Here is a 26,698-nt window from a genome sequence, read left to right on the forward strand (position 1 = left end):
ACATTGGCAGAAAAAAAAATCATTTCCTAGACCCCAGACTTTTAGTTAAATACGCACAATTTTATTGATTGAAGAGATTAGGACAAAAACATTAAACCAAATACAGGACAAAGCACCAGAGGCCATTAGTCCCCACCATGCATGTCACCAATCTTTCCTCCCACCCAGTACTTGAAAGACAGGGGAGAGAGAAGACAGAAGGTCCTTCTTGCTTCAGCACCATCTTCTGACTGTAACAACCCGCTCTCTGTATCTTCCGTTATCAAAATAGAACCAAGGGTATATCCATGGTAGCTTTGTCTCCTGATTATGAATGGGGAAGCCACCTTCCAGGGGACAGGGGCTCCTGTGGAGTAGGCGTGAAGCATCCAAGAGTCCGCACACACATGCCACATACTAGAGTGAAGCACAGATTCAAGTAACATTTACACACTAGAGTCCACGTGTTACCTACCCAAAAACAGGACCATTTCACAAAACATATGCAGGCAGTAAAACCCAAATGACTGAGGTACTGGGAACACAAATATTTATGCCAAAAGAGTTCTGTATCATACAGCAATAGAAAAGCCGGAATACAAAAGGAAAACATTTGCCACTCGAAATCAAATAAGGCTATCTAGAAAGAGCCAAATGAGAGGTTATTCCAGGGACAGAAATACTCAAACAGGGGGACAAATTATAAGTGATAACTACAGCATGTAACATGTCATCCCGTCGACCCGTAATTGAAGTACTGGCTTAATACATCACAATGTGACATTTTCCTTAATAAATACAAGAGTTCTTGAAAATACAAAGGTGCGTATTGGGACAGAGAGCTGTTTGTTTTTATAGCATCCCTTCTGTTCAAACCGGAGGGCTTTTCCAAGCCCAGAGGACCATTCTTAGCAAAGAAAAGGAAATAGCTGCCCTATATTTTATACACATGGGACAACCTGTCTCGTTTTACTAGTTTCCCATAAAGCAAAAACACGACGTTGAGATCAGCATCATCAATGAGATCTGACTCCAGGAGCCACCCCCGCCCCCGCCCCTCTGGAATCCTTCGCTGTATTCAGAGCAGAAAGCAATGTCTGCAGTGGGAACCCTCTTCCTTCAAAAGAACAAAACCCAGAAAGGACTTGGATTTTTTTCTCCTTTCCTTTCTTCTTCCCCCAGACTGCGATACTACATCTGGAAGTTTGACTTCTAATCATTTCCTGCTACAAAAAAAAACCCAACTGATGAGAAGCAGAACTGTCCGTCACAGAACAGATCTGCCCCTCCCTCTCCCTCTTGAGGAAGCAAAGCCTTTACATGTCACTTCCTAATCGGAACAGGAAATCACTTATTTTTAAGAAATGAGTTGAAAAGCGAGAATGAGAGGTGACAAATGGAACTTTCGTTTTCTTTTTGTTTAGCACCCAGGTTTCAGGTCAGTCTGTGTGCACCGAATTGTTATTATTATTATTTTAAGTGAATCCCATCAATTATTACATAGGTGGTTGGCCTGTTTAGAAAAAAAAAAGTCTTCGACCAATTGTCCCCTTCCCTGAATCATAACAAGAAGTTAAATGCTAACAGTGCAATGCCAAGGTGTGCGTTGGAGGCAGGAGAGTTTCAGTTCTATCGAGACCTGCAACTATTTCTGAATAAAATGAAAAGAGGGGGTAGATGAAGTAGCCCAACTGGCAGAGGGGACTCTCAGGCTACCCCAGGGAAGAGAAGCTTAGGGGAGGGGCTCCTGACCATCTAAACCCAACCCCCATCCCACAGGTCTTGTTCCCATGCTAAGTGTTCGGTCAGCTCCTAGAAGGTATTCCTCCTCCGAACCAAGAAATGTGTAAATGCGAGTGTCCATCTTGCTTCCCAGCCAGGCCACCTGTGGCCCAGAGCTCCTTTCTGGGACCCTCTCTTGCTCCTGGTACCTGCTAAGTGTCCGTGGGCCTTAAGCTCAGTTAAAGAAAGGGTCCAAGTTCTCCTCCATGTTGACATCTGGCACCAGCTGGTCAGATGCCTCTTTAGCACCAAATCCCGAATTCGAGACGCTAAAATCTGTAGAAAACCAAGGATGGTCCAGAATCTCCTGTGAGGTCAGCCGCTCTGAGGGCTCCCGTCGCAGGATGCTTCGGATGAGGCACTTGGCCTTGGGCGACAGAGTTTCTGGAATGTTGAACTGGCCCCTGCGGATCTTACTGAAGAGGGAACTGGGCTCAATGTCATGAAAGGGATAACGCCCCACCAACATGGTGTACAGCATCACCCCCAGGCTCCACACGTCCGCGGCCTTGCCCGAATAACTGCCAGTGGTGTTCAAGATCTCTGGGCTGACATATGCTGGGCAGCCATGCTTGTCAGAGAGGGAGTCGTCATCGCCCCGGAGAATGTAAGCATCTTCTAAACTCTCCAGCTTGACACGAGTCCTGTAGAAAAGAGAGATATGAGCTCCTAAGGATGAGGGGAGACACACTGATTTATCAGAGCTGCCGCTGTTCGTCCGTCCATCCATCCATCCATCCATCCATCCATCCATGCATGAATGTAACCAGCTAGATGTGACTCACAGGATAGAATACTGAGGCTGGAGGTTTAAGCAATTTTCTTAAAGTCTTTTCACTGGGAAATAAACAAGAATTCCTCAGTTTACCATTTTGTTCTTTAGTTGTGCCCAATGATTCTCTTTGGGACACAGGCACAAGCCGGGACATTTCAGTATAAGCATTCTCCACCACTCAGTCCCTCTAAACTTTGGCATCCAAACGTCAAGTTCATCTACATTTGTAGATTTTCATCTGACCTGCCTGTCACACTTCCAGAGCCTAGGGTCCTTGACCTGGCACCTACCAGTAATTACAGGTGTATGATTCACACGGAACTGTGTGTCTGGAAAGATGGGTATGACACAGCAGCATGAACCCCAAGAGTGTCTTCAAACTATTCATCCTATCCCCACTCCACCCAGCTCTTCAGGAACCATGAACGCATACATAGCAACGTGCAAGTCCTAGAGGGGCTGGTGGAGGGGGAGCCATGAAAAGAAACTTCGGAGGTGCTAACACTGGTTTACACCATCAACACGACAAGGATCCAGGGTGTCACCATTGAGTGTAAAATAAAGACATATACAGTGAAAAAGAAAAATCTAGGAAATAAGATGACATCTTACATCAATCGTGTTAAAAGAAACGAGATCGGAGCGGAGGACAAAGTGCTGCCAGGCATGGTGGTACACACCTGTAATCACAACCCTTGACAAGTAGAGGTAATAAAGATTAGGAGTTCAAAGACAACCTCAGATCCACAGCAAGATGGAGGCCAGCCTGATCTCCATGAGACCTATAAACACTCTGCTTGCCAGTGCTTGCAAGGAAACCCTTCTGCGTGGCTGCTTCTCAGCACACTCCTGGAGTTCTGCTGGGAAGGTGGCTATGGAAAGTTGGAGTTGGAGCTAGGACTTGGGTACACTTATAAGGTCCAAGGTTTCAAGCATTTGTCCCCCACATTTCTAACTGGACATGTCTAGGCCTCCACCCTGCTTGTGTGGACGAGCCAAAGAGCTCAATGAGCAACCTTGAAGTGTCAGAGCAAACTACAATGAAGCCACCTTGGTTATCAGTCCCAGCCTGTGGCCCAAGCCCGTCTTCTTCCTGTCTTCCCTCTTTTCTTCCTCCCTGGGTCTGCAGATGTCAGGCTTTCAAGGTGGTCTGAAATTCACTGACAATATCTACTTAAGGAGAGCTGCTAGGAGCTATGTACAGTGCGGGGAGGGTGACAAAGATGGGCTGCTTCTAGGGTTTCCTATGAAGACGTCAGTGAGTCCAAAATTCAAACAGCAATTGCTTTCATGGATGGTGTGGTCTTTAGGCCTGTGGACTCCAGCTAGGTTCTATCTCTCCAGCTTTGGGACTTCAGCTAAAGTCACTTAACCTTCCTGCTTCTTAGCATTAAAGAGGAAACACTGGAGAAAATGGTGTGTGTGTTTGTGTGTGTTTGGTTTTAATTTTTACCTAGTAACTTTTACATTAAATAAAATTCAGCATAACCATCTTTTGCCCCCAGGATTTTTCTATGTCACAGCTCTGGCTGCCCTAAAATTCACTCTGTAGACCAGGCTGGTCTCGAACTCACAGAGATTCGCCTGCCTCTGCCTCCTGAGTCCTGGGATTAAAGGTGTGTGCCACCACCACCTGGCAGTCATATCCATTTTTGAGTGTTCATTTAGCTCACTCTCGTGATGCCCACTAATCACCATACATCCATCCACACAGAGCTGTCTCGGTGCCGATGCCAGGTCTAACATCCCATAACACACAGCAACATGGATTCTCCTTTGCCATTTGCTCAGCTGTCATCTAGAATGACCCTACCACATGCATGTTTCTGAATTCTCCCGTAACTAATGGCCTACAAGACTAAGAAGGGAGACGCTAGCTGTGTTAATCTGGAATTGAACTGATTAAAAACAAATCTTTCTTTCTCAAGCTTACTTCTCCTAATAGGAGGTGGCAGGTGGTGGTGACCCACTCAGCAGCCTTACCAGATGTACCAAGATGCCCAGAGAGGAGCATATGAGCGCAGAGGGAGGGAGGGAATCATGAGCCATAGACTCAAAGGGCTCCTCTCAACAGCTCCTTCCACCCTACTTCATCCTTAAAGCTCGTGCCTAGTGGGGGACCAAACTGACCCCTCTCCCCCAGTTCCCTTGGCCTGAGGGCAGAGTTGCTGCTTTAGCTCTGAACTCTGGCTTTGGAAGTAATCTCTCTGTGTGAATGGCTGCCAGTTCAGAAGGAAACGTTTAAGTGTTGGAACCAGAGGGTTCAGGTCAGGCAGGATGAAGCCCTTGAAGGAGTGTCTCGGGTCATCCACATGGAGGAAGTGTCCTTGTCATAGCTGCTGATCCCATGCCTGGGTACCTATCCTCCACGTGTAATCTGTGTCCCACCTGCTTCTCTGTGCCTCAAAGGCAGTGTGCGACTCAGTCCCTCTGGGGGCCTTCCATAATGTCTCCTTCTTAGTATGTTCTTCCCCTGTTGGTGGGTCTCTACTCAAGTGAGTGATGTGAAGTGGGCTCACCCGGAGCCTCACGCAAAGCAGCCCTGTTTCTCCCTCCCATCAGCCTTGCCAATGTCGCTCCCTTCTATCTACATGGTTTGGTATTCAGAATCCACAAACCACCCGGTGGTTGTTTGGGGATGATTCCTGGCCTCCTTAGCTCCAGGAGCTTGGAGCGGTAGAGCAGAGTCAGACAAGACCTACTACGTGTGGTCCCAGCGCCTCGACCCACTGCTGGTGCCAAATGACTTCTGGAATGACTCAGAGAAGCAGGTATTAACTCCGGGGATTTCTACTCTGCTGGAAGGGAACAATGGCTTCCCGTTCTCCTATTTAGCTAGAGTTATGCAGAAATCAGGATAGGCACATAAAGCAGGCATGTGGTCAGAGAAGGGAAACGGTATTTCAGGGAATGAACCCCTGGCTCCTCTGGTCAGCAGGCAATCTTTTTCAACTCTGTGCTTTAAAAGCTGAGTCAAATCTCCCAATCTGTTGTCTGGTCCCTGCTCATCTCCTGAATGTCACAATTGTACATTCTGACGCTCGTACTCCTACCCCCACCCTCAAAGCATGCCGACCCCTCATCCTGGACCTGTGTGGCCCCATAATGAGGCCTTTAGACTGTGTTCAGGGCCACCACTTTGTCCACTCCTCCAAGCCGAGTCCTTCTCTCTCGCTCACTCCCATCTCAAGACATTAAGCAGATCAGGATAGAATTACTAAAACCACTTGCCTGCTGCTGAGGCTGGACTGTGCCTGGCCAATTGACAGGTAGCTTTACCCTCCTTCCTGTTAACAGTTCTCAACCTTGTGGTTCATGACCCCTTTGGCGAACCTCCACCTCCCAAAATATTTACATTACGACTCATAACGGTAGCAAAATTACAGTTATGAAGTAGTAATGACAATAATTTTATGGTTGGGGTCACCACACCATGAGGGACCATATTAAAGGATGGTTGCGAACCACTGCTTTAGGGGCTAGGGCTACATTTAGCAAGGTCTGAGGATGTGGTGGGGAGCAGTTGGATTTCCCTGGCTCACCACGTTCCACAAGTGCTGAAGCCAATGAGCTGAGCTGTCCCAGGAACCAGGACAACTCAGATACCAAAGCACACACTAAAGTCAGCTTCAAGCTCCAGTTCATTCTTTAAAAACTACAAAGCACCAATGTGCAAGCCAGGTGTTTATATATCTGCATCTTTTTACATCTAGATGTTTATGCATATGCATTATGGCATAAGTGACTATATTGGGTATATTCTTTTCTGTGAACCAGGAACCCTAGGCCCTGAGGCCAAGTCAGTCAGTACACCTGGCTAGGCTGCTGGGGGCCGGCTCCTCAATCTTTCCACAGAGCAGGTTCAGCCACCGCCACTCAGAACCACGGAGTAAGGAAGGGTCTATCCAGGTGGGCACAGTCAGCTTTTACTTCCTTCCATAGCATCAGCTCTCAAGACAGGCCAGGGGAGAGGGCAACAGCAGCCTGGAAACAGGATGGAGAAGAAATGCAGTCCCCGAGGCACTCCCTAACCTTGCTCCTCCCCGGAACATCCTCGGCTTGTTTACATCACTCCTAACAAGGGTCGGGGCAAGGGTTCTGGATTCTATCTTTAAACACTGATCTTCCAGGATGTTTTCCGTGTGGTGGGGCAGAGGGAAATGAGCCAGGAGACTCAGGCTTCAGTCTCAGTGCCTGAGGGCCTGTTGTGCAACCACGGGAGCTACCCAGTTACTCCAAACCTGACCTTTTCCTCTCAGAAAAGAAGCTGCTTCTTTTCCCAGGACTGTGCCTGGGTAAGGGACATTTGCAGACAGATAGGAGCAGACATGAATGAACAGGCTTTCTCTGAAGTCTCCTCAACAGTCTGGGGGAGGGGGCGATGATGAATTTCCCTGGCAAAGGAGGAGTCTATTTCCATAAAAACCAACAAGAGCATCTGTGGACCCGGTGATTCAAATAGCCCACTAATCATTCCGGCATTTAAAAGACGTCCAGGAGCATTTTACTCCGCTCGAGCTCCCAAACTAGGCACGAGGGATCTGACCACGACAAGTAAGGCAACAACCATTCTCTCTGACTTGCTGAGGATTAAATGAAGTAATGCCAGACTTAACGTATCCCAGAGAGCCCAGCATGGCAGAGCTGCCTATCACATGGTGGCAATTTTATGGATACTGTCTTAAAACGGAGACTCCCACCCCCAACTGTAAAGTCTAGTGACGCAGGCAGAGGAGCAAGGGTAAATGCAAGCCTGGGCAGGTGGGACTAATGGAAATGCTGTGCCCATTCTGTTCACGTGAACCTCTGCACTTGTGCACCCCTTGGTTGAGATGCTCTTGCCTAGTGCGTGCCCAGTTCAGCCCTGACCCTCAGATCCTCAGGATGTGCACCGTGGGGGTGGAGGAAGTAGAGATGGTTTTTGAAGAAGACAGACTTCTGAAAGTGACATGGTGGGCAGAGGGAGGAGACAAGGGTGGATAGAGAGATTTGAAAGAACTATAAACTAGGATCCTAGGTCCAGTGCAGGAGCCTAGGACAGACTGCACTCGACCAGGGGAGTTGGCTCTCCCTGTGCCTACTTCAGTATGTCTCTGCTTTTGATCCAATGGGTAAACAAGGCGTGCAAGAGGACAGTCTGTGTACTCGATGATGGGCAGCCTACTGCCAGACTTCTATCATCACGGTCCAGTGCCAGCTGAGGAAGCCAGGACCCACAGAATACAATTCCTCTCTCAGCATCTGTGGAATATCAGGAGGCCCCCTCAAAATCCAGGTTCCCCTCACCCATCCCTAGCACAGGCCCCAAAGCTCCTACAACGACCAAGAACAGCTAGCAACGCAACCTCAGGCTTTCAGTTATTTCTCTCCCATGAAAGATGAACACATATAACTACAGACTCCGAAAAGGGGCTCTTCCGGCTTCTGTATTCCTGATAATTCTGCAGCTACTGGGCTGTGAAATCTCCTCTAGGACACCCCAACAGTCTGAATGTGATGATATGAAAAACAGCAGTCACCAGGCTAGAATGACCAGATGCTGGGCTTGGATGGCCTGCCTTCTTATGTCTCGTATCAAAAATGAAAGACAGGGATTAGGCTATGCAAACTTCCTGACAAATAAGGGAACTGAGGTATGGAGAATTAAATGCCCCAAGGCACCCACAAGCTAGCTGAATTTTAAAAAACAAACAACAACAAAAAAAACTGACGCTGAATGGATGTCAGGAAGCTTCGAATGCCATTGTCCTCCCCAAATACATCTTGTCCCCATGCTCAAAAAGCAAAGGTGTTGAAGAGCTATCCAAAGGCATACTGTTGAGCAGATGGAGACTTTCTTTAGTACTAGACTTAATGACGCACAAACACATCACATGTGTTAATTAATTGCCATGTGTACTTAATTGTCGTATATGGTTCACGATGTAGACAGAGGTGGATGGATTTACACACTAGAAGAAAAGACTGGTATCCAAAAGTCAAGGAGACTGGCCAAAGGCTACCTGACAAGGAAGGACAGAGTTGAGATTCAAATTCGAGTTTTGTTTTTAATCCTCTAATATAGCATTCCATCTACAGGAGAGGGGGGGAAACACAACAAAATAAAACAAAGCAAAAATACCAAAACAAAAAAAGGAAAAAAGGAAAAGAAGAGAAAAGAAAAGATACAGTCCTAATAGCAAGCCATGTTTTGCTTTGAAACCTTTAAGCCTCACCCTGCGCTCCTGGCAGGATGAAGTGAGGACAGGGTGGAACAGGGTGGGGCTCAGCCAGTTCAGCAAAGTGGGCCTGACAGGGACAGGAAATCCAGTGGCAGGTCATCCATAGCTGCAGAAGAGGCCAGAGAAGGCTGTCAGCCTCGGGGTCCAGGCAGACTAGGAGCCAAGGGAAAAGGTCAGCTGCAGCCAGGCTGTTTGCTCTGCTCCTGAAAGTGTGCCCCTAGTACGAGAAAAAAGTCTGCTATAGTAAGTAGCCAGAAGTGTCTGGGAAGGAGCCACCCAGCACTATAGGAAGCATGGCTCAGATTCTGCAGCCACACCAGAAGTGGGCAGGCTGATACACAACACCACACAATCCTTCATTTAATCTCGTTTCATGTACATACAGAATTCCCCAGCAATCAACTGCAAGCCAGTTTTGCTCCGGGGCCAGTATTAGTGATTCTGTCCATCTCCGGTCTACAGTAGCTCATAAGTGATGAGGGAAGCAGCTGCTACATTAGTCAAGAAAACCCTCCATGGTGCAGGTCAGATGTTGACAAGGAGGCAGAAGCCAGGGAAGCTATGCCATGGTATCTTGGGGATTGGCTATTTGCGCAAATTGGATGCACAAGACAATTGGAGCGACCCTGGCAGCTATGAAAGGGAAAGGACCTGTCAGGACATAGTTGGGATGAGAACCTGAGGACACACCCACTGCCATGGAGCCTCCAGCATTGTGGGCATGCCTCTGACTCACTGAGGCTACTGGACCCACAGGGGAAGCCATTCCACCTGGAGTGTCATTCTATTGTTTGGAAGATTCCACATAAGCCACAGCTTGCAGCCTACAGAGCTTCATGCCTCTGGTCGCCATGGAAACAGACAGGGAAACCCGAGGTAGAACACAAAGCCACACTGACTCTCCATTCACCATTTGCTTCCTGCACTTAGAAGCGGCTCCTGAAGGATGTGTCCTACCCCAGATCAATCGATTGATTCACGTCTCAGAAAAGCTTCCCCGGGATCCGTGCTCGTGAGAGTGTCCGGTGGTGTGGAGGCTGCGCTGCCCAGGCTGGCTCATTATCTAGACAGTTCCTCTCTAAGCCTTGGTGTTGGGGAAGGGGCAGTGCCATGAGTGCATGTGGCCATGCACTCTCTGGGGCAGAAGAAGATGTCCTACCTGGCAGGCAGCCCCAAAAGGCCAGGAATCCCCACATATGGCTAAACCCAGACTCAGTAATCCCAGAGAAGCAGGAAGTCTGGTCCTGCTCTTGGCCTTAGTGCGGCCATGTTTGGGATGTAGGGAACACAGTTCACAATCTCACTGTCCCTGGTTGTCTGCCTCGTACTCTTCCCACTGTTCTACTCTGATTCCAGTGGTCTGGAAAAATCCATCAGTGACTTTCCCTAGCTTCAGGTCAAGGGTAAGAGCAGGAGGTCTATCCAAGGCCCTAGCTACCTGTCGGTTTCTTTATTTACTGTTTCCCAGATGACCCGCACCCCCAGGAGCAACTGCCTCTTAGAGGTGGCTCCTTCCTGTCCACTCCTGCTGCTGGAGCAGTAAACTACCTAGAAGAACTACTGTCTTCCTCATCATGGGCTTTCTGATCCTGATGCTGGCCCCGCAACCTCTAGCTCTGCAAGGGGGCATACCAAAGGACTTCATACATATTCGCAAGATCATCTGTTTTCGGAATCTAAGCCCCTCTTCCTCCAACCCCAACCTTCTTTTCTAGGACCCTTAAAGAATACTTATGAGTTATGTCTGGAACCCAGAGAAATTTCAGATTGGATCCTTCCATCAGCTAGAGAAACCCCTCAAGAGCCGGAAAAGCACATCTGTCAAGTGTTTCCGTCCACTGCCTCTACCTCCTATTTGACACAGACAGGGAATTTTCTTACAATATGAATGTATCTTGGTCATGAGGGACTATCAACACATCTATTTTACCGTCACTCACCACGCAATTAAAATGCTAAGTCCATCTCTTACAGCGCTAGGAAAGAGACAGAGCGCACCCACGGAACTACAGGACTGCCGTGGGTTTTGGTTAACTGGTGGTACCATCCATAAATGTCAGGACTCCTCAGAAAACTGAAATTCAGGTAGGCATTGGCGGCTGGGTCCATTAGGTGTATACCTGTCTAACTGCATCACCTTGCAGCAACCCTTTGGGAAAAGAATGGGCCTCAGCTTCCTTATCTGTAAACTGACAAAGTCTCTGCCAAATGGGTTTAAGTTTGCTCATTCAAATACAGCTGTGTGAGATGGTTCAGTGGTTGAAGGCACTGGCTGTCAAGCCTGATAATCTGAGTTCAGACTCCCAAATCCATACGGTATTACAAATTGTCCTCTGATTTTCACCATAGCATCCATGTGCCCAAACGCACATATACATGAGTGCACTTGCACACATGTGTACACACACGCAAACACACAATTAATAAATCTAAATAAACATGCCAACGAATTAGAAGTCAGTGAAATTAAGCACAGTAGATAGAACAGAGTCAGTCTTGCCCATGTAGGTTCTATAAAAACAAGACATGGGTCTCATTCGGCCCGGTATCCTCCAGCATCTAGAAGTATCTGGTCCATAACCAGCGCTTAACAAGCATTCCTTGAATAAATGAATGAATGAATAAAAGAATCTCTGCATTTTAGAGTTATGAAGCTCAGCGCCATGAGGCGGTGACTGGAAGCTATGATTACAACAATATCTTCATAATCTGGTAACGCAACAGGTTAGGTGCTGGGGGTCTTACATAGAGCATCTCCCACGAATTACAGAAAAGACAAAATGTCATGGTGGTGCATGCCTGTAACCTCAGCACAAAGGAGACAGAGGCACAAGGATCACTGCAGGTTTGAGCCAAGCCGGGGCTTCACAGCAAGACACTATCTCCGGAAAGAGAAAAGGTGGAGAGGGTGCAGGAGAGATTGCTGAAAAGTTGAGAGCCCTTACTGTTTGTGCAGAGGACCCAAGTTCAGTTTCCACACATATGTGGGTGGCTCACAACCACCTTTAACTCTAGGGGATCCAACATACTCTATAGGCCTCTGTGCACACAGAAACACATGTGGTAAACACACATACAAACACACACACACACACAAATAAAAACAAAACTTAAGAAAGTGAGAGAAGAAGCTGAGATCATAGATCTAAGTGGAAGCACCAAGTCTTTCTTGCCACCGTGCTCACTTCCTTCTTTGCCAGAGCCTCCGACTCTCCATCAGTTAGTTGACTGATTGAGGCTAACCAGTAAGGAGACATAAATCCTGCCAACACATATCCAGGAGTTAGGCTGCTTCAAGGGGAAGAGCTTTGGGAAGAATGGCCAATTATCACAGTGATGAACAAAGCCCTTCCTAAATGAAATTACAGTCTGCTGAGAACAAGATCGTAAATAATGTTTCCTTAGGCATAAATCAGTCAACTGAGCCGCAAAGGGTTAATTCCTCACTCAGTGTGCAACTTTGAAAATAGCTGTCTTGAAAAGGTGTCTCCATGGGGACTCATAAGTTTTCTGGGCTCCCCTTCTAGGCAACGACCCACATTCGGGTGATTTCTATGTATCCCTGACTCTCTCATCTTGTTATTGGAATCCCATCTGAGCTGTTCCTATCCAAAAAAAGGAGATTCTCATTTAGTCAACAAATAGCAATGCCTACCATGTTCTGGGAGCCATGAATGAAAGGCCACTTCTGTCCCCAGGAAGTTCACCAGTCCAGCACGAGCAAGGACAGGGGAACAGAGGGCAGCTTCGTAAGGGGTATTTAGGTCAGGCTGTGAGAACCAAGTAGGAGGGGCTGAGGAGACAGTTCAGTCCATCAAGTGTTGCTGAGCAAGAATCCTAGTTCTAAATTCATGTAAAAAACCCCGGTGGTGGCGGTGGGGGGGGGTAGTGGGGGGGTATACTTATAATTCCAGTGCTGGGATGATGAAGACATGCAGATCCCCAGGGCTAACTGCCAAGTCAACCTAACTGCTGGGTGAACCTTGGGTCCCAGTGAGAGACCTTCTCTCAAAAAGTAACACAACAGTTCCTGGCTTCTGGCTCCTGACAAACAGCATCTAACGTTGACCACTGGCCTCCTCAGGTATATGCATATACACTCACTCCTGTGCATGAGAATAAAGTAGGAGGTGTCTGCCACGTAAGCAAAGGGATGCATGGGAAAAGGACACCGAGCCATCCTAGGGAGCTTGTTAGGGGTACAATGGAAAGAGAACTTTGTCCTGTGCAGTTGGTACAGGCACAAGGTCATATGGGCTACATAAATATGAGCATTTCCTGGAAGCTCTACCTCATCAGAGAGAGAGAGAGAGAGAGAGAGAGAGAGAGAGAGAGAGAGAGAGAGAGAGAAGAAAGAACTTACCTAAAATAGAATACCTACAATTTGCAAAATTATATATAGCTATTAGTGAAAGAAAAGCTGAGCCTGGCCTCTGGGGCTCTGATGCATGCCCTGAATCTTTTATCAGGTATAGAAACTTCGGTGGAGGTGGGAGCAACTTGAAGACCTAAAAGGAAGAGCCAACACAGACAGCAACACTTTGGAAAGATGGCCTCAGCCTCTGCTGGTAGGGAGTGAGGAGGAACAAGCAGTACAAAGCCCACCTGCATCCCTAGGCCTCCCCCTCCTGGGAGCCCCTGAGTACACACGGGAGGTCTCAGCGCCCAGCCTGCAGAGGCAGGCACTAAGCAGACAGGCTGCCACACAGCAGATGAAATGAAAGCAACCACCTTAAAAGATAAAGATCTGTGGACCAGCAGCATGTAAGAAGGCAAGTTTCTGAGTTCACATGGGACATTTCTGTGCTGGGAGATGTAAACAGTGATCTGAGGTTAGGGGGTGGAGCCTAAGGGGGGCAAGAAGTCTTGTCCCAGGAGAAGAAGCTAGCTGGACAAAACAGATGGAAGGTCACGGCCGGAACAGTGTCCCACCGCTTTCCTCAACAGCCTAGGGATGCAAAGATATAAAGGGGTGGGGGGTGGGGGGAGCAGATGTAGAGGCCAAGGTCAACACTGATCCCTTTCCTTCTATGAGGAAGGTCTTCCTACTTCTATTTTATAGTCAAGGCAGTCTGGGCATACAGCTTCGGTGTTCTGTCAGGGCTAGATTTCTTAATAAGTACAAGAGCAGGGGTTGGAATCCAGACAACCATTTTGGCTCACTTCTCCTAAGCTCAGACCTTCCTTTGTGGGGGTCCATCTGAAACACATGGGTCTCTAGCGATATGCTAACCAAGCAAGTAACCCGATATAACACAGGCCTAGAGGTACTGGGGATTCCCTGTGGCAATGTGGGTAAGTTTTCTCTCTTTTATCAGATTGGGGGAGGCCATGAAGGGTTCTACAAGATTGAGGGGTGCCCCAGGAAAGCTCATTGAAGGCTGAGGATTCATCAAAATGAGGCTCACTGATGGTGGGTCTTCAGGGTGAACCGGAGTGGAGCTCCAGACTGCAGAAACACACTCCTTCCCCGAGTCTAGGTGGAATCAACCTTACACAGGAAGGAACTACTATCCACAGACAAGGCTGCTATAGAGTGTGACCTCATCCTTCATCGATCATGAACCCACCAAGCCTTCTGGGCTGTCCATGCCTAATGGCACTCTTCTCCCGCAACGATTTCAAGTTCAGCCATCACATATAGAGTGCCAGCTCTACACTTGAGTCACGGCATCTTCTTCCTGAATGCTAACCACCTTCCAGCGGCGCTACAGTTACAGCAGTCTTTTTGAGGAGACTGTAGCTTGTAAACAGGAAGAGACATTCAAGACAAGGACCTGAATCTAGAACTTAAACCAAAGCCAAAGGCAATCAGATGAAGCCGAGCTGTCAACGACCCAATATAGCAGGGGTGGGTACACTGGCCTTGAGTCTGCACATGACTTTGGGTGTCATCGAAATGACATCGTGTTGGTAAAGCACTGACAGTTCCACTAAAGAATCCTTCAGAGATGGCTCCAGGTTCAGTCAAAGGTAGTCTCCCATCTAAAACCTACACAGAAGTCAGCACTTGTTCTACACAAGTGAGACTCAGTCAACTTTGCCTCAGGATGCTTTACTTTCTGTTGCTCTTGGGATCAGAAAACAGAAGATGTAGTGCCCATGCCTATGTACTTGGGTGCCTGAAGCAGGAGGATACTGAATTCCAAAGTAGCATGGCTATATTGCAAAACTATCTCAAAGGGAGAACGGATGAAAGAAAGGAGAGATTGCTGTTTGAATAAGCAAACAAGGAGCTGCCAAAGAAGTCCTTCTTGGTTGTTCCAGGGCTGTTTCCAGAGGATCACAGAACAAAAGGCTAGAAATCAGACAAAGGTTGCCTCTGGGCCATCCTCTAGTGTTCTGTACCATGAGGATAGCTATACTTCTTTGACTCACTTCCTTTATTCGCGGGAGGTATGTGTTGTAGGAGGCCACTTGTTTGTTTCCTGGCCACCCAGACTGGAAATAACCACACAGAAACTGAATTATTTGCAATATTGTTTGGCCAATAGCTTAAGTATATTTCTGGCTAACTCTTACATTTTAAGTAAACCTATTTTTATTAATCTGTGTATTGCCACGTGGCTGTGGCTTACCGGCAAGGTTCTGTTCAGCATCTGTCTCTGGTCTCTGGTTCTCTTGAAAAGCATGGCTTGTCTTGACTCTGCCTTTTTTCTCCCGGCACTCAGTTTAGTTTTCTCCGCCTAGATCTACTCTACCCTATCACGGGCCAAGACAGATTCTTTATTCATTAACCAATAAAAGCAACACACAGACAGAAGGACTTCCCACACCAGGTGTGATTTGGGGATGTGCTACCCCGACATTCCCTGATGCCTGACTAGGTCTCTAAAGGAATGTTTAATCATTCAGAGCCCATGGGAGATGGCTAGAGCATTTGAGGGCTCATGTGTTCTTTCAGATGAATGGAGTTCTTGACAGCCAAGTTAGCTACCTAGAGACATTCATGCACATTCTGCTCTTTCTTGGTGTTAACTCTGAGACTTCAGAAGTCCAGCTTTCATAGACACTGGCTACAAAATGCACATGGGCTCAATGGTGGAGTGCTCATCATAATGTCCAAAGAGGGTTTGCTCTGCTGAGACAGACACACACACACACACACACACACACACTCCCCCTCTGTCTTTACAAAGAATTAAGTAAGCTGACCATGCATTACTTTTGTAGGTGAACAGAGAGTAAAGAGAATATCTTAGGTCAATACATACTCATCTTCCAAATGAGAACATCAAAGAGGCAGAAATATATATGTTAAAACTGAAAAAGAATGAAGAGCCACCATGGCAAAGCCATGACAACATAAGGAGGATGAGCATGAGGTAGACAGAAGGCATCCCAAGGTCATAAGGATGATTAAAGACAAAAGCATAAGGACCAATCACCTGTGTTTCAAGGGCTGGAACATCTGACTGAAGAGGGGAAAAGGTGAGAATCGCCCACATCCTAATCTTAGGGGAGCCTGTTTCTTTACTTCGTTAAAGAAAAAAAAAAATGAAGCCATTTCAATAAAACCAGGACATTAGCTTCCAGAGTTGCTAGTGCCCACCCACCGCCACATGTAAAAATATACAAAGGATAACCAACCTTTATAGGCACAAGAAGCCCAGAAGCTTTCTACATGTTGTATGCACAGCTGGATTATAATCATCCATGAAATTATTCCATTTGGGTTAAGTAACAACAGGCCCTTCTCCTTTGCTAATCCCCAAGTGCTTGCCAGACATTAAGTCCCCAATTAATTTGAAACATGGATGAGAAAATAAACACATGAGAGAAAGAAAGAAAGAAAGAAAGAAAGAAAGAAAGAAAGAAAGAAAGAAAGAAAGAAAGAAAGAAAGAGAGAGAGAAGGGAGAGAGAGAGAGAGAGAGAGAGAGAAGATCTCAAATGACTAGATCAGGCTCATGGAGAAAGGGACAATGGACTTCTGCAAACAATGGCATGAAAATATCACAGGCCACCGAGCTGGATGTCAAAGAAAACAGAAGGCAGATAGGTCTGCTCCCAAGTTCTATGTAATTTACAGAGAGTACCAAAGAAATGTCAGCAGGATGAGGGTATGAAGGAAGTGGACCAGACTGCCATCATATGATCCAGCAGGAGAGTCCTGACATTCCCTACCCTCTTCTCCAGTTCAGAATGATCAAGTTCAAGACTTGAGACTCCATGGACTCAGGTGTGTGGATCCTCTTAAACAAGTCTTGGGGCATAAAGAACAAATGGGTGATGAGGGCTCTAAATGCATTGCTTGCATCCCTCTAAGAAAGTCTGTTCTTTAAAGGAAGTTTTATGAGCGAAGAGAAAGATGGGCTTCTCAGAGGTTGGCTAAATGGAACCTGATGAGTTAATGGTCTATCCATGAAGCCCAGATGCTCATATCTTGAACAGATGCTTCTTGAGACGACAGTCAGGCCTCCTTGGTACAAAAGCCTACACCATCAGCTCCTCACCTGGCAAGCCAGTCCTTCCAACGTTGCCTCTGATAGGCTCTTCTCACCTTAACATGTTCCTTGGTTCTTCAAGATCTAGTTAGAACTAACAATCCCTACGCCACATCACACAGGGTTGGGGACTCGCCTCTAGCTATGGCAGGTCCGGTGTCTGACATTCACTACCAGTCCTGGGGGTGCACACCTACTACATGCATAGGAAACAGCTACTGACGAAGTGGAAGGGCTATAAACAATGTCCTCTAGGTAGTGAGTGTTCTGATGGCACAGGGTCTTTAGTAGCCTGTCTTTGTCGACTTCAAAACTGCCACACTGGCTTGTAGCCCCCTTTAGAATACATTACACAAAACACACACATTCAGCAGGTCACAGACTAAGCCCATCCCCTGGCCTTTGAACATTTCACATAGGAGTAATGGCTTCTTGTTTGCCGAGGAGAGCTTGGGGGCACCACAACATTCTCTCTTTGTTCTCTTTGCCTTAACCCTCACCTGGACAGCAGGCAGCAGAACAAGCTCCCTGCCGATGCAGACGGAGACACTCTATCAAAGCAGCCACACACACAGACACAGACACACACACACACACACACATCTGCATGGGTTGAGCCACACTCACCTCTCTTCATCCTTGAAGATAAATTTCCGTAGCTTGAGGTCACGCAGCACCAGCCCTCCATCGTGGCAGTGGGCCACGGCAGAGGCAATCTGGTAGAACAGTCGGGCTGCCTCCTCCTCCCTCAGCTTCTTGCAAGTGCGGACAAAGGAATGCATGTCTCCATAGCTCCGCTCAAAGAACACATAGGCTTTGGTCTCCCCCAGGAGGATTTCTGTGATTTGGTTGATGTTGCTGTGGGCAGACAGGCAGAAACAGGGGGCCAGGGACTCCTGGTAGCAGCTGATCTCAAACACCTAGGACAGAATTGACAAGATCCCAGTCAGCGGTGCCTCCTACGACCCAAACCGCAGAATGCTGAAGCCTCCCACGGGCTTGTGCTCTGACATGGCATAAAGCGTATGAAACTCAGACCTTGAGCACACCAGTTCTGCCTGCTACCCACTGTATAGTGCACAACTAATCTCTTAACTGCCCAGAACCTCCTAATCTTTGACACAAAATGGGTAAATGAAAATTGATTCAATATTGGGAGGATTTTAGGGGGAAAACGAAGTAAATAAACAAACGTTAAGTTTTATTATTCAGTGTGTGTGTGTGTATGCCTCTGTGTCTATGTGTCTGTGTATGTGTGTATGTGCCTATGTGTCTGTGTGTATACCTTCGTGTCTATGTGTCTATGTGTGTCTCTGTGTGTCTCTGTGTGTGTGTCTGTGTGTCTCTGTGTGTCTCTCTCTGTGTATGTGCCTGTGTCTATGTGTGTGTATGTCTGTGTGTGTGTGTGTGTATGTGCCTGTGTGTCTCTGTGTGTATATGACTGTGTGTCTCTGTGTGTGTCTGTCTGTCTGTGTGTCTATGTGTGTCTCTGTGTGTGTGTCTGTGTGTCTCTGTGTGTCTCTCTCTGTGTATGTGCCTGTGTCTATGTGTGTGTGTATGTCTGTGTGTGTGTATGTGCCTGTGTGTCTCTGTGTGTATATGACTGTGTGTCTCTGTGTGTGTGACTGTCTGTCTGTGTGTCTGTCTGTGTGTGTCTGTGCCTGTGTGTCTGTATGTATGTGTATGTGTCTGTGTGTGGAGGCCAGAGGTCAACCTCAGGTATGCCTCCTCAAGAAACTTCATACAGGGTCTCTCACTGGCCTTGGACCTAGAGAGCCCTGGAATCCTCCTGTCCCTGTATTATCAGAGTATGCAACACCACACTTAGCTTTTCAGATGCGAATGTCAAGGATCAGACTCAGATCTCATGCTTGTTTGGCTAGCACTTGACTGTCTGAGCTAGTACCTAAGCCCAAAGGGTTTTATTATTCTCCCCAGCAGAGAACATATTTATAGGGGAAAAAATGACTACAAAAAATACTTAGAGAAAAAAAAATCAAGTGACCACTGGGCAAAAACAAGTATCTATTTATGTTTTATAAATGCACCAAAAATGCACACGAATGAACAATTAATTCATCATACATCTAGACTTTCCTTAATAGTTCTCCACGTGTGATGAATTCATTTTACAGATGGGCAAACCGAGGCAAAGGCAACAAGCTTAAATCTTGCCCCCACTGGCAGCGTCAGGAATAGCACATGGGCCATCTCCATAGGGGATCAGACTGGCTTCCCTCCACAGATACCTAACTCAATGAATCAATCATGCAATGATTTTTCTATGAATCAGAGTTAGCCTGTGAAATGCCACCTCGCTGTTTCTTAAAAAGAAAAATGCACCGTCAATGCCTTCTGAACAGATCGACCTAAGAGAAATGAACACAACAGAAAAATGTTGAGGGTGGAAAGGGGAGCTTTCCATTCATTTCAAAGCCTATACTAACTCAGCTAGACCAGCACTTAGAATTGGAATGGGGTTTCCCTTGCTCTGGGCAGGGTGGGGAGATGTGGGTAAGGGGAGTCTTACTTGGAAGTGGTATGGGGTGGGTGAGGGGGTGTTTCCTTTAAAAGCAGGTCTAGCAGAAACTCTAGCTTGTCTTCTGTGGAAGCAGTGAGCGCCTGTCAGTTGGTCCCAGGTGAAACCCCATCCCCAGTATTTGGAGAGAGGTAGGAGAGATGGCAGAGAAACCCCCTGTCTAGGGGATCATCATCACTCTGGCTGGGTTCATCCAAAGAGGATGGATAAAGCACACGAACAAAGAACCAAAAACCTCCCTCTTTGTAAGAATCCCCTGACCTGGCCGGGCGGTGGTGGCGCACGCCTTTAATCCCAGCACTCGGGAAGCAGAGACAGGCGGATCTCTGTGAGTTCGAGACCAGCCTGGTCTACAAGAGCTAGTTCCAGGACAGACTCCAAAACCACAGAGAAACCCTGTCTCAAAAAACCAAAAAAAAAAAAAAAAAAAAAAAAAAAGAATCCCCCTGACCTAGACACCACAACCTTCCCTGGGTCCTGATCCCACCCAGGAAGCTCTGTCTCAGTTCTCTTCACTGTCAAGGCCCAGTCTCAAATGCGTGCGCTATCTTAGAACCTTCTGAGGGATTCCTGGGCTTTCTGGGACCCATGCAGGAACACAGGCTGGAATGTAAAAATTCAGGAGTTAAGTAACTGAGCATTAAAAAAAAAAAAAAAAGAAAAGAAAGAAAAAAGAAAAAACCTGTGAGTCAAATAGGGACAATAAGCACCTCAAGGGGGCTGGTGCTAACTGGGGCTGAGGAAGCAAAGTCAACAGAAAGGCTGTGAATGAGCCATAATGAGGTAGCTCAGGAAAGTGGCACAGCTGTTGCCACTACACCCTCGAATTTAAGAATGAATGCTGGAACCTCCCCGGAGACCACAAATCACACCCAGATATTGTCAAAGGATGACCTCAGAGCGGTGACCTCAGAGGCCAGCTCAATTAGGAATCTGAAATGCTTGAGTCAACCTTAGCACAGAGACAGCAGGCCACAAAACCAGGGAGGAATTTCATCGAGGAACACACACGAACACACACACACAGTGGCTAATGTCAACAGGCTGCATTATGTAACAAGCATGATTTGCTCTGCAGGGCCAGGCTGTGGGTTCTGTCGCCACGGCCTACAGTTCTAATTACTTATACTGCACTTCCTGTTTCCAGTTACCTTTAAAATAACAATAATAAATATAAACCAAAACAACCTTTGGCTCAGCATGGTTAGCCTGCTCTCCGAGAGCGGGGCTGAAAAGCCGAATGGACAGAGAATTAATGAAAGTACCCAACAAATTCATGGTTGCTCTCCAGTGTGGCCATCCCCTTTGTGGGAGAGGGTAAAACTGCAAAATGGTGGACAGAAAAGGAAAAAAACTAAAAGAACTGCTTACGTCCTCCTACACGGGAAGGAGCCAAACTTTTATTAGTGGCTATAACAGGCATTTATAGGCTTGGATTGGTATTTAAACCATCACCCTCAAGTGCAAAAAAAAAAATCAAGCCATGAGCCTGGATGCCAGCTCCTTTTAAATGTTTAATTGGGAGCCTTGGTTATATAATGTGACAGTTCAGATAAGGCCCTACGATCAGGCCACATTCATCATGTCTGAGGGAGAAAAAAAAGAAGTGCCCATTCTGCCAAGATAGTAATTATGTCATTTTGCACAGTAGCTACAAGAATTTCTGTGAAAACAGCTAAACAACCCTTAAAGATCTGCCCTCCTTTGGCCGACTAAAGTGGGCACGTGGAGACAATAATCAGGCTGGGGAATTGGTGCTATTTTCTTGGAAGGTCTCCTCTGCACCCCCTCCCAGAAAAGAATGCCCTCCAGAACCCTCTCCAGAGTCTGCCCCAGTAAACACAACCTTTCTGTTTAATCTGCTTTTGCACTTTTTTCTTGCAAGAACACCCAGCTAAGAAACAGGAACCCCACATGCTAAGACATCAAAAAGAGGTGGATTCAACGTTCTGGCAAGCTACAAAAAAAAAAAAAAAAAAGCTTCACAGTGCATATATTGGGGTAGCTCCCAGCATCACCCTCATAAAACTCTCCTGGAGAGTCTGGCACACAGCTATACTTGCAGAAGTCACCCACAACACCTTGGGTAAGAAGGCAGGAGAACAGAAGCTGCCGAGTTGTAAAGGGATGACCTCTGTCAAGCAGAACAATGATACTGCACTTAAATCCACTTGCAGCCACACTGTAATTGGTGAGGGGCTGATTCAATCTTTGCAATAACTAAACCAGCAGATTAAGTACAGTTTGGGGCCAGAGAGCAAGTCCACAAATGACACTGTAAGGTCAGCCTACAGTAAAATATGTCTTGAAGGATCTGAAATGAGAAAGAACAGAGGCCAGAGACAAGCCTGGTTTTAAACAAAGAAATAATAGCAAGATGCTCCGGCAGGATTTGGCAGCGGACTCTCATTACTTAAAATCATCTCTAACCTTTGGGAGGAAAAAAAAAATAGTAAAATGCTGTGCTGAAGTTGAGCAAAGGGAGGGGGAACGCCGACTGCTGATGATGGTGCATATTTCATAGGAGAATGACAGCTTGGTGGATTCATTCATTTCGAAGGATGACTGTCCTATTGTGCAGTGTGCAGAGCTCCGACAGGCTCAGAGTTGCCTACTGAATTTAATGCTTTAGCTGGGCATAGCTGCTCTTGATTACAGTAACTTGGAGAAGATGCAAAAGCCCCAATGCTTAGTACATGCAAAAAGCAATCTTTAAAGAGTCTTTGGTTTCCTTTAAGTTCAGAAATAATCTCAAAACTGCCAGGAGATCTTCACCCATCCGGTTTTTGCAAGGAAAGCGCTCCAATTCAACACGAAATGGGGTGATTTCAAAAAGCTGCCAGCGATGAATGAGGAAAGTCTGATACAGTATTTGTAGCACAGATGTGCATGGTACCCATTTCAGAGGCAGCAGGAACCCCACTTCCCCCTCAAGAAATAAAGAAAACAATGCAAAAGACCTAAATTTTAGTGGTAATGTATTCTTGATCCACATCCAATTCTAGGTAGTATTGCTCTCCACTGCATAGGAAAGAGACTGTAGTCGAATATTTTGTTACTACTCTCCTCAATCCCCTTGGTGAACTCTCACAAAGACACACAGACACAGGGAGACACAAAACGGTCACTGTTCAGGGTCAAAGACAAAAAGGAAACTGACGTGCCCTTCTCGGTATTAGCACAGAAGGTTCCAAAGGACAGTCTTTAAACAGGCAATGGTGGAGTTGTGGGTGCCATGGGAGCAGCCACCAGGGTGTGCAGACAGGAAATCTGAAGAGGTGAAGAAACCCGAACAAAAAGACAGAGCCAGAGGGTTCCTTGCTCTCCCAAAAGTGCGCAAGGGGTTGATTTCCCTTCCAGCCTTCCTTTTCAGGCTCTAAGCAAAAGAAAAGGCTTTAAAACGCCCTTGCCCACTAGAGCCCTGGGCTCAGCCAGAGGGGAGTGTTTTTGCTTTTTGGGTTTTTTTGTTTGTTTGTTTTTTGTCTCCTTTAAAGGGCACCTTTGGAACAAAGATTTAGCACCTGCAGACTGCTAAGAACAATGGCTACAAAGGGAACCAAGTGGAGCGGTGTCTGAAAACCAACCGGGGATTCCCTAGTCCTCCTGGGGAGGGGAGGGGGCTCAACCAAAACAGAAATCCCCAGGCAAGGGTACCCAACTTGGTGCACAGGAGTTATTCCAGTTTCCTAGGGCACGCGTGTCCGTGCCCCTGCTCAGACTCGCAACCCTCCCCGGCTCTCCCCAAAACGCCCCTGCCGCAGCCCGCCCTATTGTCTGAAAGGGTCTAAAAACTTCGCAACTCGTCAAACGTGGACAGACACACAAATAAATCCATTTAACAAGGCCACGCGTAATGATTCCACGAACCTCCCGCCCCTGGACTCCAGGGCTCAGCGACCTTCCTTCCAATCCCAGCCCCTGCCAGAGGACCCGGGATGATTTTTTTCTTTTAAGCAAAAGTAATGCCGGGCTGGTTACCTTGCACACCAGCTCCTCTCCGCTGTGCAGATGTACAGCGCGGAAAACGTGGTCTCCCTCCAGAGGCTCCAACAGTAAGTATTTCCCGATGCAAGAAACGCAATGCGACAAGTTCGGAGTCTCGGGCGGGCTCGGAGAGCCAAGGTTCGGGCTGAAACTCTGGCTGGGCTCAGCGGACCTTATAGACGACAGCTCTTCGAAATCCTGGGTTTTGTTCCGCGATCTCCCATATCTCGCTATTGTGATAGGGGTAGACCTGTGAATGTTCATGAGTGTGGGGAATCGCACACGACCGACCAAACAAACAAACCAAAAAAAAAAAAAAAAACCCGCTGGAGAGATGGATGAGCCGCGGCTGCAGGCGCCTCGGTGCCACCGACTTAAAAGGATCAAAAGGGGAGGGGACGCGACTAGGGCTCCGTGGGGGAAGAGAGTTAGGAGCTAGCCCCCGGATGGGCGCCGCAGGGCAGGTCCCCGGCTGCGAGCCCCGCTCCCGGGGGTGCTCGCTCAGCAGACAACTCGGGTCCTTTTGTTACCCCGACGCAGCCAGCGCGGTGCAGAACCGCGCTCTGGAGTATGTGGGTCTCTGTTCACAGCGTGGATCTGAACGAGTGAGTGTGCCTCTGGCTTGCGGAGCTGCAGCGCCGGAATCCCGAGCGATCCCCAGCTGAGGATCCGCAGACCGGGCGGAGGAGCCCTGCGTGGAGTTTGTGCAGTCTTCAGGGAGCGCGCGGCGCCGGCTCGCCCTCCACGCGTTAGAAACCAAACAAAAAGAAAAAGGAAATAAGCACCAGTCTACCGGCTCACGCCGCGCGGCAGTCAGAAAATGCGCTGCACCCCCCTTTTTTTGGTGAAAAGGGTGGGGGGCGTGGAAGGGGGTGCTAGAGAGGGCAGTTACCTAAGTCTTAACTGTAGATGGCGTCTGAGGCTTTTCAAAAAAATCGCAGAGCTCTCAAAAAAAAAAAAAGTAGACAGGAAAAAAAAGCAAAATAGCAAAGGAGCATTTAACTTGGAGCGGTCAGCGGTGCCAACAAAAGATTGCAAAAACTGAGCAGGGAGTGCAAGAGTGGAGCAGGCACAGGTACCGCGAGAAAGCCCAAGGCTGAGCCCGCGCGCGGTCAGCACTGGCTCCTGCTGTCGCCGCTTGCTCTTGTCCGGGATCCTCCTCCGAAGGAAGCAAGAAGTGCGGGCGGTGACCTGGGCAGACCAGCGACCAGCGGTCTCTGTGTTCCTGGCAGGGGCTTCAGGGGTCCTGCAGGAGTTGGCAGCAGATGCTCCCCGGACCCTGCCAACCAGCGGCGTTCCTTTCCCGCTGCACAACCGGGTCTTGAGCCTTGGAAAAATTTGCAAACCACTCTTGCCTTCAGATGCCTTGCGACCAAATTGCACGGCGGGGTTTGTTCTGGAGGAAAAAATTGAAATCGACGGCTTTTCTTCCTTTATTACTTTTTTTCTTGCCACCCAGAAGTAGGAGAGGATCGTGTATTTAAAAATTAAAGGGGATGGCCAGGCGCCCTAGGCCAATCCCGGCGCTCAGCACGCCCGCATCCCCGGGCGAGGCGGTATTAATAGTTACTTACGTGGCCGGGGATCTCGGAGCGAGCCCGGCTGTGTGTGCGCGTATGTGTGCGCGCGCGCCCCGCTCGCTCGCGCTCGGTCTCCCCATTCAATGTCACCAACACATTTCCTCTGAGCCCCCGCCCTCGTCGCCGGCCCCGCCTCACCCGCGCCCTGGCCCCTGTCATTGAACCGGGCGCCCATCAATCAGCGGCGCCGCTGCCAGTACGCGCAAGGCTCCCCTGCGCCCGCCGGCGGCCAGGGCAGCTGCCGCCACCCCTGCAGCGCCCCAGCCTTGGGCGCGGGCCTCGCCCCTGGAAGGCTCGGCCAGGCGGGAGGTAAACACTGCTTTATATCCTTCCGCGGTCCAGGGCTCTGGGCACGCCTGGCCTGCTGCGCGCGCTGCTGAGCTAGGAGGGATGCTGGGCTGCGCATCTACCCCCGCCGCCACGCAACCAAGGCGGGCGGGCTCAGGTTAACTTTGGGAGTTAGATCCTCTTCGTTCTGGTTTTCTGTAGAAAGCCATGCGTCCTCGGAGCTTCGGGCCCCCTCTGCTGTGATGTTGACAGAGGAGCTGCTTAGTTTCTGAAGAAGGATTCTTGCAGCAGCCCTGCTTCCCAGTTTCTAGAATTAGTTTCATTCTTTCTCTCCAGCGCTTCTCATTTCACAGAAGTCCTTTGTGGGCTTTTGGTCGGTGTCGCCAGCCACCTCTTCCTCCCTTCCCCCACTCCTCAGTTACAGGATTTGGGATACTTTCAGCATCTTTTGACTTCAGGGCAAGGTCTATTTGGAGGCTCAGGGAGAGGCACCTTTGCACCCACACCTCCACCGAGTGATGTTGGCTTCCAGCCAGAGCTGGGCTTCTCAGGAACACATTCGATGCTGGGGTCAAAGGAAGGCTGCACTTTCTTCCCAGGCTTATTCTTAACTTCCTGGGAAGGTTCCGGAATACTGGCTTGAGCAGACCTAGGGAAAGTTCAGGCCAGGGCTTCAGACTTCAGCTTCTAGACCTTACCAAATGCATCCTGGTAAAAGAAGCAATATACTAGGGGGAAACAGGAAAAGAAAGAGATGGCCTGGGGCAAAGCTGCTGGGAGTCCTCTGAGCTTTTACCTGCTTAAGGCACCTCTTGCTACACAGGAAGGCAACAGTCTTCCGCAATACCACTTTTGAACAAAATACACAACTAGTTATAATTATATTTAACTGGGACAACAGTCGCTCTAATGATAAGGAGGTCTCTGGGGGTTAACTGGGAATGCCAAAAGGACTTTCTTGTTCAGCTGGCCACCCTAGAGGACAGATTTGGAACGAAAATAAAGTGGTCCATGTCTCTCGACACTTCTCAGATCCTTCTCCCTGTTCATCTGCCTTGGACTCAGTCCCCCGATTCCTTAATCTGGCATAACTACATGAAGATGT

The 26,698-nt window shown here is 48.0% G+C and overlaps 1 protein-coding gene across 1 annotated transcript; it reads right to left on the reverse strand.

Annotated features, from left to right (window-relative positions):
• Positions 1-45: 45 nt before the first annotated feature.
• On the reverse strand, positions 46-25,453 carry Trib2 (tribbles pseudokinase 2). The gene is made up of 3 exons (XM_057786526.1): positions 23,720-25,453; positions 17,830-18,122; positions 46-2,405 (listed from the first exon to the last, which is right to left on the reverse strand). Exons 1-3 carry the CDS (start codon positions 23,987-23,989, stop codon positions 1,937-1,939), a joined length of 1,032 nt encoding a protein of 343 aa, XP_057642509.1. The 5' UTR covers positions 23,990-25,453; the 3' UTR covers positions 46-1,936.
• Between the last annotated feature and the right edge of the window lie 1,245 nt (positions 25,454-26,698).

The sequence above is a fragment of the Chionomys nivalis genome, chromosome 1 (genome assembly GCF_950005125.1).
Source record: "Chionomys nivalis chromosome 1, mChiNiv1.1, whole genome shotgun sequence".
In the NCBI taxonomy this organism is placed as follows: domain Eukaryota; kingdom Metazoa; phylum Chordata; class Mammalia; order Rodentia; family Cricetidae; genus Chionomys; species Chionomys nivalis.